The sequence below is a fragment of the Thermobia domestica genome, unplaced genomic scaffold (assembly GCF_964235325.1).
Source record: "Thermobia domestica unplaced genomic scaffold, izTheDome1.hap1.1 HAP1_SCAFFOLD_923, whole genome shotgun sequence".
Lineage (NCBI taxonomy): Eukaryota > Metazoa > Arthropoda > Insecta > Zygentoma > Lepismatidae > Thermobia > Thermobia domestica.
The window spans coordinates 30,255-47,118 of record NW_027656633.1 but is presented as its reverse complement, the minus strand read 5'-3'; the positions used below and the strand labels follow the sequence as shown (position 1 = coordinate 47,118).

The 16,864-nt window shown below is 34.6% G+C and overlaps 1 protein-coding gene across 1 annotated transcript; it reads right to left on the bottom strand.

The window, feature by feature from the left end:
* Positions 1 to 2,444: 2,444 nt before the first annotated feature.
* On the bottom strand, positions 2,445 to 11,674 carry LOC145677481 (uncharacterized). Its single transcript, XM_081747960.1, has 3 exons — positions 11,494 to 11,674; positions 6,751 to 11,372; positions 2,445 to 2,555 (listed from the first exon to the last, which is right to left on the bottom strand). The coding sequence occupies exons 1-3, from the start codon at positions 11,672 to 11,674 to the stop codon at positions 2,445 to 2,447; spliced, it is 4,914 nt and encodes a 1,637-aa protein (XP_081604086.1).
* Between the last annotated feature and the right edge of the window lie 5,190 nt (positions 11,675 to 16,864).

Here is a 16,864-nt window from a genome sequence, read left to right as displayed (position 1 = left end):
ATTGAGCCATTAAAAATCCATCTCCGTTCAATGAATCCATTTATTTATATCTATCTGTTGTCCTGACAACGACATTCCAAAATCCCATTATCTTTTCATATACATATTATAATTAATATATGTCTTTTTCTTTTTCTTCTTCGAATTCCATAATCAGCCTAGTACATATTTTAAAATATGTTACGCCCCAAAATTACATTTACAAGTAGTAACAATATACAACGTACTGTTGTAAAGGGACGGAAGGAAGCGGCCTGGAACCTGCTTGTTCGGTACCATCCTGCATTTCCCTCATGGGAATGAGGGAAACTAAGGAAATCCTCAGTCAGAATGGCTGGTTTCATTTATTAAGAATCTTGAGAACTTCCGCCCTTTTTTAATCCATTGATTTATATGGGGAATTGTTTATCTCTTTATACATATTATATATATATATATATATATATATATATATATATATATATATATATATATATATATATATATATATATATATATATATATATATATATATATATAATGAACTGAAATTTAAATAGTTTAATTCAGGAATGGAAATAACCACTCGTCAACTCGCCCGGGACGAATGGTTCATCGCTGCGGGCGAGTATTTAATATCAAACTGAGGGTAAGTAAATGATTTCTATTGTGGGATGTGGGCTAGTATCTTTTTTTTTTTTTCTTGGGCTAGTAAAATGTTGTTGCTTATTTGCATCCCTGGCAATTGTAGATAATTTTTGGATCAAAAGATCCAATATATTTCATTCAATGAAAAATTTTCTTGTACGTCTTACATCTAGAGAGCTACATACGGTGTACCCAAAACCAAACTATCACTTGACTCAGTATGATGTACGTACTTATTCCGTAGAAAATAATAATAATAAAAAAAAACAACTTGATTTTGGGACTATTCAAAAATTTTGTGGCCCCTGATCCAAAAACTAATTATTGCCCAAGATCGCAATATTTTGATCCATTCTTTGGAATCATTCCCAAAATTCTTGTTCTTTAATTTCATTTAAGCATCCCTTACTTCGTGAAAATTATGTTTTGACATATAATTTTAATATTTATAAATCGATTTTAAGTTTGATATATATATATATATATATATATATATATATATATATATATATATATATATATATATATAATGCAGATGCATTTTCACAAACCCTGGAAGTTTTAACTTTATTTGAAGTAACAAGTAGCAATGTCACGTGCACAGTAAGTGAAGGAGTTCGTTTGTAAGAAGTCCTGATGTTTTGCAGTAGAGAGATTAGAATGAAGATGGAATACATTCTTAGGACGCTTCAATCGATTGCAGAAAACAGAATCATTCTATCTATTAGTATTTTTTTTTTTTTTACTCTATAACAATTATCGTTAAAACAGAAAGGCTGTAATAGAAAGATTAGGGTGGACTTAGGATATGCTCTTTTAACGCTTCTAATTGATTGAAAAAAAAAACACTTCTCGCTGTTACAGTTTTTTCTCTATAACGATTAACGTTAAAACCTAAAGTGGTTCATATCTGTCAGTTCTGATCTTAGTAGAGAGTTAAGGATTGAGGTCAGATATATATATTTTTGGGACGCTTAATTGAATGCAGAAAACCGCTTTTCGCTATCTATTACCGTTTTAGATCATATAGGAATCAATATTAAAATCTGGAATGGTATGTACAACTTTCAATGCACAGAAATTTCTCTGTCACCCTGTAGAGGGAGATTGCTAAAGAGTATGCACTAAATATTCTACTAAAATATCTCGGATACCAAATAAAATATAACAATAAAAATCTCACATAATTTTAACTAAACTTTGGGCACAAACTATTTATATCCCTTAGAAGCGATTAATTTAAAATAATATTAGGAAGATGTGTCCCAAAGAGGGCGACGTGCGCAATTAACATACATTTTGAAATCAATCTCATCCTCTTCCATCTTCTCATTCTAGTATTGTTCACAATTAAAACCTTGAATCTATTATTCTCGAATCGATTCTGCACACCTTACCTGACATCCCGGACAAAAAATTGAAACGCTTTCGTTCATTTTCTCAATGTTGATTGCTTTTCATAACTCTTGAAAAGATTTTCGAATTATTATTATTACATTCATTTGTTTCTCATTTTTTCCTATATAAGCATCTGATTGGGACTTCTTATCATACCTCAAGATACATGGTGTTCGCGTGTATTTTCGAATATATTTCGATTTTGGAACTGTGAATAGATATGACTTGTAGATCAGGGGCGGATCCAGGACCGACTTCTGGGGGGCGGGGGGTTGTCATACTGCTACTTTTAAGGGCTCCAAACTTTGGAATGGGTTTTATTTATATATGTAAAATAAGAAAGTTTCCTCTTCTGAGGGGGCAATCGCCCTCCCCCTGGATCCGCCCCTGTTGTGGATTAATACAAGTAGATATATCTCTTATTGCATGTTGTTCACCTCCTCTAAAACGTTTCCAGAATTTGTATTTCTTACATTACAATGAATACTTTCATTTCTGACATTTTCCTCATTCATGTCTTTAGGCATTAACTACATAATTGAGAGAAGCGTCTTAATTAAGTGTACTAAGTTCTGTGTAGATTGAAATAACTTCAGAGGGAAAGAAATAGATGTCTCTGGAAATATCTGGATTATAGAGTTGTATTCTTGTAGCTTGAAAGTTTTGCATTTTCCGTTGTTGCTGTCTTCTCGTAAGCACAGCGAAATAATTTTGGAGATGTCACTTTGAGTCACTGCTAATCCAGGATAATTGTTTGTCCACTTACTTTACTTCCTGGGCAAGCACCATTTTCAACGGTCAAAAAATCAACGATCTAATGGCTGCAATTTATGGCTGGAGTGTGGTGGAAGAGACAACAAAGTTGTAAAGTTTTCTCTGCAAAATATGCTAGCTGTGAGAGTTAATTATCGTCTAGAAGATTCGCCCATGGCAGCTTCATTTTCTTCATTTATATATATGTATACTGTGATATATATACTGTATTATTATAAGCCACGCACTGGGTGGAAGGACCGTTCGTTTAATTTTGATTTTAGATTTTAGTTTAGTGGATGGAGGTGGAGGTTCACGTGTAGACAAGCATTGATCGCAACTAAATTGCTATAAATTGCTAAGTTTGACTGCACATACCAGCCGCACTGTTTGTTTCAAAATAGCGCCAATCGAATATCAGAAAGAGTTCTTGTTTTTCTGAGCATACATAAATAAAACGTCAGTTTTCACAGTGCAACCAATTTTCTTTCCCATTTGCTTCAGCTGGTAAAAACTCCATTAAATGCGATATATATGTATATGAATTCGTAGGAAACAGAGTGAAATCCTTGTGCGGAACAAAAGCACCAATCCTTATCATATTCAGAAGAAGAGTTGGCGGATTTTTGTAAGCCTTCTCGATATCGAATAAGTTGGTTAGTCGAAGGAGCCATGAATTGAAAATGCTCCCACCCTACAGTTTAGAATTGGGATAGACCTCAATAAGCATTTGAAACACAATACAAAAGTATGAGATGTTACTCTTAATTTGAATATTTTATGTAGCGTGGAATTGCGTGGCTGAGTTAGACAATAAAGCAGGCTAGACTAGACATTAAACCTACCTAAACTGTAATTGGATATATTATTTTTTATGAGACGGAAGAGTCGGCTCTGTATAAATTAGTACCGGTATCGTATTGTCTGGTATACAAATTGTACTTTGTAGTAGAAATGGTATTTTTTCGGGAAAATCTGTTTTTCAATTTTCGGAATTTTTTTTCGAAAAATGTTCTAATTTTCAAAAAAAAATGTTTCTCGATTTTCTCTTATTTTTGGGAAAAATCGTTATCTGTCGAAAAAAAATGCTTGATTTCAATTTTTCAAGAAAATTTCGTTTTCAGAAAAAGTCGTTTTTCGTCCTCCAAGAAATTCGATTCTGAAAAAAAAAAGCATTTTGGAAAAATTTATTTTTCGATAAAATATTTTTTCGAAAGTATGTAGCCATCTCTACTTTGTAGATTAATCATTTCCAACTGGCCAATGTATAATAGGAGCGCGCTTTACAGACAGGACGGCGGGAATCTGCTTAAGCAAGAGATTAAGAACAGGTAAAGAAATGAAATAGAACAAATATTGATAGTTTACCACTACAGTCAGAAATCCGCGCGTAGAATATCTGCAAAACGAAACAATGGACTATGCCTTATTATCTGTCGCCACTGTTTTCTTTACTACTTCTCCTTTCTGCGTATTTCTGCGTGTGAGAGCAGCAAAACATGATGTCACAGAGTATCTAGTTGGAAAAAACTAGTGTACATAAACATATTACTAATGGTAATAAATATCTTAAAGTTTAACCTGCTATTTCACTTCATTTTGTGTCATAATGCAGATATTTTTATATCAATAGTTATTCTAATGTATTTGTAACCTGATATAATAGTTTTTTTTAAAAAAAAAGAACAAAACGTGTTTAAAACATGAAAATTGTGTTCAAAATGTTTTAAACATTTTGAACAGTTTAAAACATGATTTTAAACATATTTCAAAATCGTGTAATAACGTGTTTATTAAGACTTTTTGCTCTTACAACCGATCTTTTCATTTATTTTATTCTCGTTAAAACTACACTGTGTTGGGTACAGAATATTTCAGTGTAGATTAGTAATTCTCAACTTTTTTCATATCACGACCCCTTTCTATTACACCCTCTTGCCAGTCACTCTCATGAGTACTTTCTTGGTTGTAATAAACTTTTTAGGTAGATTTTAAAATCTATCTACTATAGAGATTTCACACAATCTATCAATATAGCTACATGGCAAAACAAAAGTTCTCACCATGCTTGTGTATTGAGAACGGGTTGAGGGAGAATGATGAAACTTGGAAGTGGTCTGACACATCAGATGGTGCTATCAAGCACCATGACGGACATCTCTGATTGATATTAGAAATTTCAAATGCAAAGGGAGTCATGTTACATGTTTTAAGGCTAGGATTTTACCAAAAATACGGTTGTTTTAGCCCTAAAACAAGTCATTTCGGAGTTACCGCTACTGAAAGTTTTCTAGCTATGCTTTTAGGGTTTAAGCTCGCGTTTCGTTTTCCGTGAGTATATTCTTTAGGACACACCCTGCATTTATTTAACGTAATTATGCATCATTGACTATGGCATTCGAAGCTTGACTTGTTAATCATCCCCACGCTGCAGCGTACACAATATAGTGTTAATATCTTAAATTTATGAGTAAAGAAGGGAAAATTAGCCCTCGTCCCCCATTTCATCGACGCCCTTGTCTAGCGGCTGTCCTATGAAACTCTAGTCAACACCCTTTCACGTGGTTTCTGTTTCATTTATTTAGTGACCAGCAAAGATACTACGTTGGCTGAGTAAAAGTGAACTTTTCTGAAACTGGACTTGGACCACTTGTGCTCCGAACGCCCCATATCTAAAAATATTTGTTAAAAACTGAGTTGGAAATTTATCCTACAGCCCAAATTTTTTCGAAACGCATAAAATTAGTTATTTAGTTTGATTTATTACAGTCTTGCATCAGTAACAAGGCTATATGAGACAGGGCTATTTGTTTAAAATGGGATCTGAACCACTTATTTTTAAATTTTACATCAGATTGCAGTCAAAATCTCTACCGTTTTCCCAGCCCCCACTTTAAAACTTATAAATTTGTACCAGAAGTGGTACAAGCGAAATTTTTTGCGGTACATTCCGGCACAAACGTAGCACAAACGATTGGCATAGGTTTTGTTTCGAAATTCCAAGATGGAGGGGCTGGCGAAATGTCCCTAAAGTTTAACACTGGTCATCCAGGTACATACGGATTGATAAAATAATGATTGAAGTTCATCACTAACAGCCTTTGTTGAGGGGAAAAAAAGTTAAAAGATTACAAATTTTTACAAAATTGAACATATCCACTTTTTCATACATGTTTCTTGTTTATTTTATTAAGCTAAGTTTTATAAATATACATTCAAAGCATTTAAATTCAATGGGCTCTTAAGTATATTACATTTTGTAGATAATATCAGAATAAAAGGTTAACAATGTATATATTAGTAAATATATATTTTTCTTTTAAGTTAACACATGCACAGCTCTGCGTCTTTTAGGCAAGTTCACTCTCATGTATCATAGCAAGAAATTATCCTGTTCAACTTTTGTCTCATTCGTATACAAGCTATCCCTAAAATGAATAAGACCATTGAAACACAAACATCCTGCTATGAATGTTGTTTCCTTTGTCAGCTCTTCATTTGAGGTACACTCTTCACTGTCTACTCTTTTGACGTTGATGAGTCCTGCTTTTTCTTCCACTTTTCACCTCGTGCACTGTTTCAGAACATTCTGAAACTTCTTACACCTTAATAATGATGTTCCAACAAGAGCGTTCTACTACAGCTACTGTTCGTGGACTGTATTATTTTGAACACAAAGTTTGTTGTACAATATACTATTTATTATATTGTAAACACACAACTAAATACAATAATTGCTATGCATAAGCAACTACACACTATGCAGTCACACACGCCACGTTGACACTTGTAAAGAACTATCAATCGTCCAGCGTTGCCAGATACAAAACAAAAGAATGATGAAATGCGGCCGAACATACCGCCCACCTTGAAATATCATTTCAACACTACATATAATTCTACACATTACTCTACAATACACATTCTACATATTATTTATTCTTCATTAAATGGAAGAGGAGAAATTTTTACAATTGGTCGTTTAAAGACGCCTTTGCTAGTTTTAATAGTAACAGTTCTAACAATATTGTCTACACCAGGATGAACAGCAACTACTCTTGCTAAATTCCAATGTTGAGGAGATGTCTTATCTTCCTTCACTAATACTAAATCATTGACCTTGATATTAGCATGTTTACACCACCACTTTGGCCTTTGTTGTAGCCGAGACAAATATTCTGTTTGCCAACGGTTCCAAAAATGTTGGACCAATCTTTGAGTTAATTGCCAGCGTGACAAATGATTGATTTTTAATTCACACAAATTTGGTTCAGGTATTGCTACTAATGCATCGTGAATTAAAAAATGACCAGGAGTTAATACCTGATAGTCATTAGGATCAGAAGATAGAGCAGTTAATGGTCTAGAATTTAAACAGGCTTCAATCTGACACAAAACTGTATACATTTCTTCAAATGTGAGTACAGTGTTACCAAATACACGTCTCAAGTGGTACTTGACAGACTTTTTTGAATCACCATTCGTTACAAGTTTTAGTAAGGATTTTAATTCTCTGTTTGTACCCATGAAATTTGAACCACAATCACTGTAAATATCAGTAGGTTTTCCCCTTCTAGCTATAAAACGTTTCAAAGCTGCAATAAATGACTCTGTTGAAGCATCACTTACCAATTCTAAATGGATTGCTTTGACACTGAAACAAATGAAGAGTGCTACATAACCTTTGAACAATTTTGAATTTCGACTTTTCATATTTTTAAACATTAGTGGACCAGCATAATCTAAACCGCAATGCAAAAATGGACGAGTTGGTGTTACTCTACCAACAGGAAGTTGACCCATTAATTGAGAGGCTGTTACACTTGACTGTTTGTGACATGTTACACAACTTTTTACAATCTTCCTTACAAAGTCACGACCACCAATAATCCAAAACTTTTGTTGCAAAACAGATAAAAGTAACTGTGAACCTGCATGAAGATGCTTTATATGTTCAGATTTTACAAGAAGTTCTGTAATCCTAGCATGTTTTGGAAGTAAGATAGGATATTTGAAATCATATGTTACACTAGCATTTTGCAAGCGACCTCCAACTCTCATGACATCATTTTCATCAAGAAATGGATTTAAACACAATAGTTTGCTATTACAAGGCAAAGGTTTTTTCATACGTAGGTATTTTATCTCAAGTGGATATTCAGATTCTTGAGTTTGTTTTATCCAATGTATTAATGCATTTGACAACTCCTTTGTAGTTAATGGTCCACTACATTTTAACTCCTGTTTACCTTTACTATTCCTAATAAATCTTTTACACCAAGCAGTAACACGAACTAACCTAGACAATGATGAAAATTTATCTACTATTGTACAGTCAACCTTAATGTGCATGTTAACAGTTGAAGACTTTTGCTCACATTGAACAGAATCTAGATTTTTGCAATTAATATTTACAATAGGTAACTCTGATTCCATCAACCACTTTGGCCCATTCCACCATAGTGAATAAGACTCTAATTGTGACGGATTCAAACCACGAGAACTACAATCAGCTGGGTTGTCTTTGCTCGATGTGTGCGCCCATTTAATAAAAATTGATTGTTGGATCTCAGATACCCGGTTAGCCACAAATGTTTTCCATTTACTCGGACATGAAGAAAGCCATGCTAACACAATAGTAGAATCTGTGTAACAGACAACCTGTTCAAACTTGATTAGCATTGCCTTAATGACCGTATTGACTAATCTACATAACAATACTGCAGCACACAATTCTAACCTAGGTATTGATATTTGCTTTATAGGGGCAACTTTGGTCTTTGCAGCAATCAGGTATACTTGTACATTTCCAGATGTATCTATACAACGTACATATGCTACTGCAGCATACGCCTTTTCACTAGCATCTGAGAACCCAATTAAATCATATTTCACAATATTTTCAGAAGAAATACACCTTTTGATCTTAATATGTCTCAACAATGGCAATTCTTGACAATATGCTTCCCACGAGCGAGCAATATCATTTGGAAGTACGTCATCCCATTCAATTTTTAATTTCCATAATGATTGTAGCAACAATTTAGCAACAATGGATACTGGAGATAACCAACCAAGCGGATCATACAATTTTGCAATATCACATAGTAACATTCGTTTTGTCATTACTGACTTATAAGTGGGAACAACAATAGAAAATGAAAATGAATCACTTGATGGATTCCACTGTATGCCTAAAGCTTTTACATTCTCATCTTCATTAAAACAAATTAACGACTGAGTTTCTCTTAAGTGAGAAGGTATACTATTTAACACATTCCTGTCGTTAGTAGACCATTTTCTTAATTCGAAACCACCTTTTTGTAATAATGCTGTTAATTCTGAGTACAATACCATTGCCTCACTACTATCAGCTGCATCTGAAACTAAATTATCAACAAAGAAATCATTCATGACTAATTCTGCAGCTCTGGGATAACAATGACCTTCATCTACAGCTAACTGTTGCAAACACTTTACAGCGAGATATGGAGCCGAACTGGTTCCATAAGTAACAGTTAACAATCTAAAATCACTAATAGGTTGGTCAACTGTTTCTCTCCACACTATTCTCTGGTAATCAGAATCAGTTTGATCTACCTTAACTTGTCTGTACATTTTTGCTATATCAGCACACATTGCAATTGGATGAGTTCTGAACCTTAATATTAATGGGGTAATATCATCTTGTAATTTTGGACCTACCATTAAGTTGTCATTGAGAGATACTCCACTGCTAGTTTTAGCACTACCATCAAATACAATCCGCAATTTAGTGGTAGAACTACTTTCATTTAAGACACAATGATGCGGCAGATAATAAGATTCAGATACAAGCTTATCAAGTTCTACGTCAGGAATTTTTTCCATGTGACCTAAGTCTAAGTACTCCTTCATGAAATCACAATATTGTTTACATAAATCAGGATCTTTCTGTAACTTACGTTCCATCTGGCATAATCGCTTTACTGCTGTGTCCCGTGATACCCCTAGAGGCTCAACATTTTCTTTAAAAGGCAATTTTACAATGTATTTACCATCAACATCACGTTTGTAAGTTTCAGCAAAATACTGCTCACATTTTTGCTCTTCAACGGATAAATGTTGTACAGTTGGCAACTCCTCTACTTCCCAGAATCTTTGCAATGTTTTATTGAGATCAACAGAAACAAAATATGACTGAACATTTGATGTGTTATTCGTTAAGTTAATCTGACCACACAATACCCAACCTAACACCGTTTCAATGGCAGACGGAGCTCCATTCGTACCTACGTGTCTCCCACTGAGCAACAATAACGGGAAAACATCAGCACCTAATAACACATCAATAGGGCCGCTTTTATTAAACTGTGGATCTGCTAAGTTTACTTGTTTTACAATTTCCCAATTACCTATATTTTGAATAGTTACTCTGGGTAAGTTACTTGTGATTCTTGGGACTACTATTGCTTTAGTATGAATATTATTATTACTGTACAATGACTGAAAACACAAATCAACTATTGCATGAGAATTTCCAACGTTAGAACCAGTAACACCTGATATGCTCATGTTTATTTTCTCTTTGTTTATGCGTAATTTCTGGACGCAGCGTTCAGTTACAAACGATAATTCACTACCACAGTCGATAAGAGCACGAAATTGTATCAACTTATTTGCATTATCTTTGATATTTATGACAGCGGTGGACAACAACACCTGAGGAATTAGTTTTTGATTTATGGAATGAGAACAATTTACTTGATCTACTTTATCCTTCTTTTCAAAATGCAATAAAGTATGATGTTTTTTGTTGCAAGTGTGGCAACCCTGCTTCACACTACACTTATTTACGGAACAATTTAAGGTCAAACAATTGAAACAAAGCGAATTCTTTTTTACAAAACTATGCCTATCATTCATTGACATATTTATGAACTCTTGACACTTATATAGCTTGTGGTTATTTTTACACATGATACATGACACAATTGGACTTGAATGATGTACTAACGTGTTGCTCTTTTTGTTTGTTTTTAAAGCAGACGTGTCTGCCGGTGACCTTGCACTCACTGCAGCTAACGCTTTGGCACGTTGTAATATGAACTCTTTCAGCTGGTCGAAAGTTGGTTGTTCGTTTTTCTTCAATGAAAGCTCCCACTGTTTTCTGGTGTTCTTATCTAGCTTCTCACCCACATGGTAAATTAAAATCACATCCCAATGTTCCACTGGAAGGCCCAAGGATTTAAGTTCACACACACACTGAACACTATTGTCAACCAATCTTCGTAACTCACCTGATGACTCATTCTTCACAGCTGGTTGAGTAATCAACTTGCTCAAAATATGATTTGCTAGCTCCCTCACGTCTTCATATCTTGATTTAAGTAACTCCCATGCTACTTTATAGTTATCATCAGATATGGAAATAGACTGCAACAATACAGCAGGTTCTCCTGATACAGCTGTCTTCAAATACTGCAGCTTTTGAGCATTTCCTAACCGATTGTTATTATGAACAGCAGCAACAAATAAGTCACGAAACGATAGCCAATCTTGCACTCTACCACAAAATGTAGGAAGTTTTAAGTGGGCAACTTCACATTTGTGCACTGTTTATTAGATGTATTTACCTGTTCAGTATTAGGTGACTGCATATTGTACAAAATTTCTAAGACAGAGTCCAACTTATTTTGCACTTCATTAAATTCCCGTCATATTTTGCAAACTCACTTTCACCACCCACAGAAATGAACTTTGTAATGAGCTCTGTGCAATCGCCATGTAATTGCGTAGCACGTTCAATGTACAGCTTAATACTGAAGTTAGGCTTGTCTTTATTCTCGTTCACTTTATGTGTTAACCTAGTCACTTCACGTTTCAGGACAGTTTTCTTACCTACAAGCTCTTCCATTGTTATAATTCTGCACCACTTTGACAATGCACTACAAAATGAAGATACTGCGCCACAAGTTCGCAAACCACGCACATGCACAACTGGAACAAAATCCGGTCGGTAAGGACCACTTTAATGTTCGTGGACTGTATTATTTTGAACACAAAGTTTGTTGTACAATATACTATTTATTATATTGTAAACACACAACTAAATACAATAATTGCTATGCATAAGCAACTACACACTATGCAGTCACACACGCCACGTTGACACTCGTAAAGAACTATCAATCGTCCAGCGTTGCCAGATACAAAACAAAAGAATGATGAAATGCGGCCGAACAGCTACCAATCTTATAATAAAATAGTGGCTGAACATGAAAGAGGATTACGCGGGCCAATATGAATTGCTGTCCAGCAATCCCTTAGCAACATGTGTGATTGCCCGACAATAAATACATGCGAGTGTAAAGGCTATTACATTTCACTTATAAAAACTATCTTCTTAGTTTCAACCATGCTGTATAAAGGATGGATTAGTTGAGTTTTGTAGAATCTTGAAAAATGAAGATGTCGAGTTCTGTGAAAATTTGCTACTCAGGCACCTTAACGGCAAATATTGTTTCGTCCTATATTTTGTTAGCCATTGTATTAGGCTCGTATAAAAGTACCAGAATTCGTTAAAACAAACGCATTTTGAAAAGACAAAGAGTTTGTTGAGTTTTGTTAAAACGGTCCTCAACTGATATTTACGAAATTAATTAAAGGAAAGTGAAATAATTTAAATCATATATGCCCTTGTATTATATATTATACCCGTTCTTCGCACGGAGAGAATATATTTCATTGTGGATATTAAGGGCAATGGAGGCTGAATATGGATTTAAACGGCATCGGAAGTGTCTCTGTTCATCTCACGGATCCCGAAAGATGCGGATTCGATACTAATATCGGTCATTTTTTATCTTTTATGTACCTCCAACTCCCCCTCCCGAAGTTCTACCGTCAAAGTAATATGATAAAAAACTATCCCAGGTCCGAACCTGATCTATGTTGTAAATTTGATCAAGATCGAAAGGGTGGCTCAAGAGATTAAGAGTCACAAACATAATCACTTTCACTTTTATAATATAGATAGATATTAAAAGTATGTCAAATTTAAATAGTAATTATGCAATCTATGTATGGGTCAATATGTTACATGCCTACATAAATGTCTCCCTGCCTCTGATACGAGGATTCCTTTTAGTTTGAGAGCTCCCTCGTGACTAAGCGCTTAGCGTACGCGCCTTTGGCGTGGGAAACCCGGTTTCGATTCCCGGCAGGAGCTCATGTTCGGATTCTACGTTAATCAGTAGGTCCACGTCTCATATAGCCTCGCTGCTGAAAGGGGCGCTAAACTAAAATCAACTCATTTTATTTTGAAGATTTGCTTGTTTGTTGAAATTTAGCGTCAATTTTCTACACTGTGAGGCTACATAAGATGGGACCTACAGTTTAACGCGGAATCCGTACTATCGAAATACATTCAAATTTTGTATAGCTCTCGGGACTAGGTGCATGAAAGGTGCACGAACTAGCCACAACGTCAACAGGAAGGGCTTTCTTTTTTTAAACCTTTGTATAATAATGTGGAAACAAAATTTCAATAATAATAATAATAATAATAATAATAATAATAATAATAATAATAATAATAATAATAATAATAATAATAATAATAATAATAATAATAATAATCACTAATTTCTTAAATAAACATGAAAGTCGGGACATTTTAGAATCCAGACAAAACAATATCGGGACAGATAAAAATCATTCGTATACTGTGTCCGAACTGATGATGAAATTTGTGAGGGGATGCCGATAATTTTATTTTTCATAGTTGACAACGTTATACTTGTCGCAAACTTATTGTAAATACAAATAGACTATTTGTCATTGTGAATAACATGCAACTAAAACAAGTGGGGATTTTTCATTTGTTTAAGGAGAAAGAAGGTCAATAATGCAAGTGTTTGTTATTGTTTCGTTGAAACAAGAGAGTGGTTCGCAGAAACAAGCTTTCCAGGAAATTAAGACGGAAAATTTTTAATTTCCTTCTCTCTAGGATCCACTTAAACAATGCCCACTTTTAATTTAAACAAACAAAAGCAATAAACCATGCTCACACTTAGAAAGAGTGACTTTCTGATGCAGAAGATGTGAAAGAAAGATCAACAGACAAAGTGGGGAGAGTCTCTAAAAATAACGTAAAATTCAACCTGTTGATGTGTAAGCTTGTTGTTCTCTTGCACGATTATTTTTTTTAAAAAAAGAAAAAGTAGCAGTGTCACATGCAGGGTTGCCAACTTTTCTTAAGAAAAAATCGGAAAGAGACAATCGGTGTTGGAGCCGCTACCCTCGGAGACGATTACAGTACGGTGAGTCGTTTAAAACAATGTAAATAATAAGCTGAATAACACGAACCTGAATGAATGCTGCACCATATGTTTTTTTAATTTTCTCACCTATTTTCGTCACTAGGTATAAGGAATATATCTATGCGATAAATTCAAACCAAAATCTGGGAGACGCGGTGGCTCAGTGGTATAGCGTTCAACTCCGGTGCTCGAGGCCCCTGGTTCGATACCAACTCGCGCCGTGTGGACTTTATGGTGGACAAAAACCGTGCTTGTGGGTTTTCCCGGGGTTCTACCGTTTCCTCCCACTTTCTTCATTCCACCATTTCACTCATCTCTCATCATCACCGTCTCGTTTAGCTTAACCGGCATAAGCGTGGGACGTAAAACTTAAATATTTCATTTAATTTTTCAAACCAAAAACTACAATTATTTAATATAAATAAAGTTTAGAGAGAAAATTATATACAATTGATTCCATACATAAAACCGTGCGTGTAAAAAAATAAGTTATTCTTTTGTAAAATGGTCCAATAAAATATTAATTAACTTTAAAAAATCGATAAATAGGGACAATATGCATCCTGGCGAGTGTTCGGTCGTGATGCGGGACAAATAAGTCAAAAATCGATACAGTCCCGACAGAATCGGGACGGTTGGCAAGCCCGGTCAGATGTATACCACGTGAAGGAATTTGGTTTATATGACGTCGTATTTTTTGAAGTAATATTGAAACCAGAAATGGTAGTAAATTTCTACCATTTCCGGTTTAAATGTTACCTCCACCAACGAATTCGATACTGAACTTTTTACCCCCTACATCCCGACCGAAGTTTGTGGTGAGCAACCAAGTAATTCTTGAGAATTTTTATTTCCCAGACGGACAAATGGACAGGCAGGATTTGTACACTTGTGCGTCTGAAAACAATTCAGAAACAAATTATTATTATCATTATTAAATATTTATGAATTGTGATTAACATTTTTTTGAAAATAAAAAAAGCAAATTCATTGAAAAAATATTAAAATGAGATCGCTCTAGGTACGCCACATTTTCGTTTTGTCAAATACTATATTCTATCGTGTACATTTTTTTTTTTAAGTCTGAGTTTTACGTCCCAGGATTATGCCGGCTAGGCTAAAGGAGACGGTCATGAGAAATGGTGGAATGAAGAAAGTGGGAGGAATCGGGAGAACCCCAAGAAAACCCACGTACAAGGTGCTCGTCTACCGCAATGTTCCAGTTCAGTTGGCAGTGGTTGGGATCGACCTCAGGACCCCAAGCACCAGAGTCAATTTTTTTTAGAGGAAAATAAAGATGTTCATTGCTACTTTATGTACATAAAGATGTACAAAATAAAGATGTACATGAGGAAAATAAAGATGTACAATGGGATTTGTTGATTTTATTGTTTCAATGAAAGCAATTAATGACCAACGCGAAATCAAACTAGAAGCACGTATTGTTAACTTCAAAGTAACATGGATATGGATATTTGGACATGGATATTTTAAGTTCTGAAAGAAGCTTCAAATAGAGATATGTTCAAATTGACCAAAAATTTACTTCATTCCCTTGTGTACTAAACACGCCACATCTGCGGTGCGGAAACGCGCACACTTTCACTTAATCTTTATTAATATAGTCTATTAGCAGAATACCCATTCTTCACACGGGAAGAATACGTTTCATTTTGGATATAAAAGGCTGAATTTGGATTTAAACGGCATCGGAAGTGTCACTGTTTGTGTCAGCGATTCCGAAAACTATGTATTCGACACTAATATCGGTCATTTTCGATCATTATCTTCCTCTCCCTCAAATTGTGGGGGCTGAATTTGGAATTAAGCGTCATTGAAAAATGTCACTGTTCATCTCAGCGACCCTAAAAAGAATGGATTCGACAGTAACATCGGTCATTTTCGATTATTTTTAAATATCTGTCCCCTCCCTTAAGTTGCACCTATAACGATACGAATGATCAGAGGCGCAATAAGTGAGCAGGAATGTATATAACGATACGACCATGATGAATATGATCAGAGGCGCAATAAGTGAGCAGGAATGTATATTGAAAAAGAAAAAAAGGTTTGTTGATTAATTATTGATAGGATTATCATGTAGATGTAGTTGATTAGAAGAGATGGCGCTGTAAACACTAAGTATTGGGGAGCTTTGCTCTCATTTTTTATTCAATTTTTACTATTTACAATTCATTACTTTGGACAATTTTATTATTTGTTACAATTTTAATATATTATATGCATTTTCAATATGTTCATGAGCCGCCTATCCTTCTGTATTATTACATTAATAGTGTGATAAACAATTTTATTTAAAACAGCCAAATTCGGCCATCTTGGCTCGTGCCATTTTAGTACATTTACTTATTTGAAACAATTTATAATTAAAACAAATATAGTGACATAGTCCACAAGGTCCTAATGGCTGGGACTTTCTTTATAAATCTCCCGTAAGGGAGGTGGCTGAAAGAAAGAAAAAAGATGTAGTTGAATTCACTAAGAAGGATATTTGAAATGTATTTGTGATATAGTGAAGGATTGTCATCATCTTACAGAATAAAAGAAGCGTAAGCTGTTAATATTATATAAAAGTGCTGCTTGCTAATAATAATATAGAAATATAAATAGAGATCTTGTTATATAATGGTGCGACAAAATCCGGGACCCTGTAAAAGTCTTGAAGCATAGTAAAGACAGGGTTCAATTCTAATATCAAGGGACTTATGAACTTAAATTATACTTGTTTACGTAGTGGAAGAAAAATTGAGCGCAAGACTAAT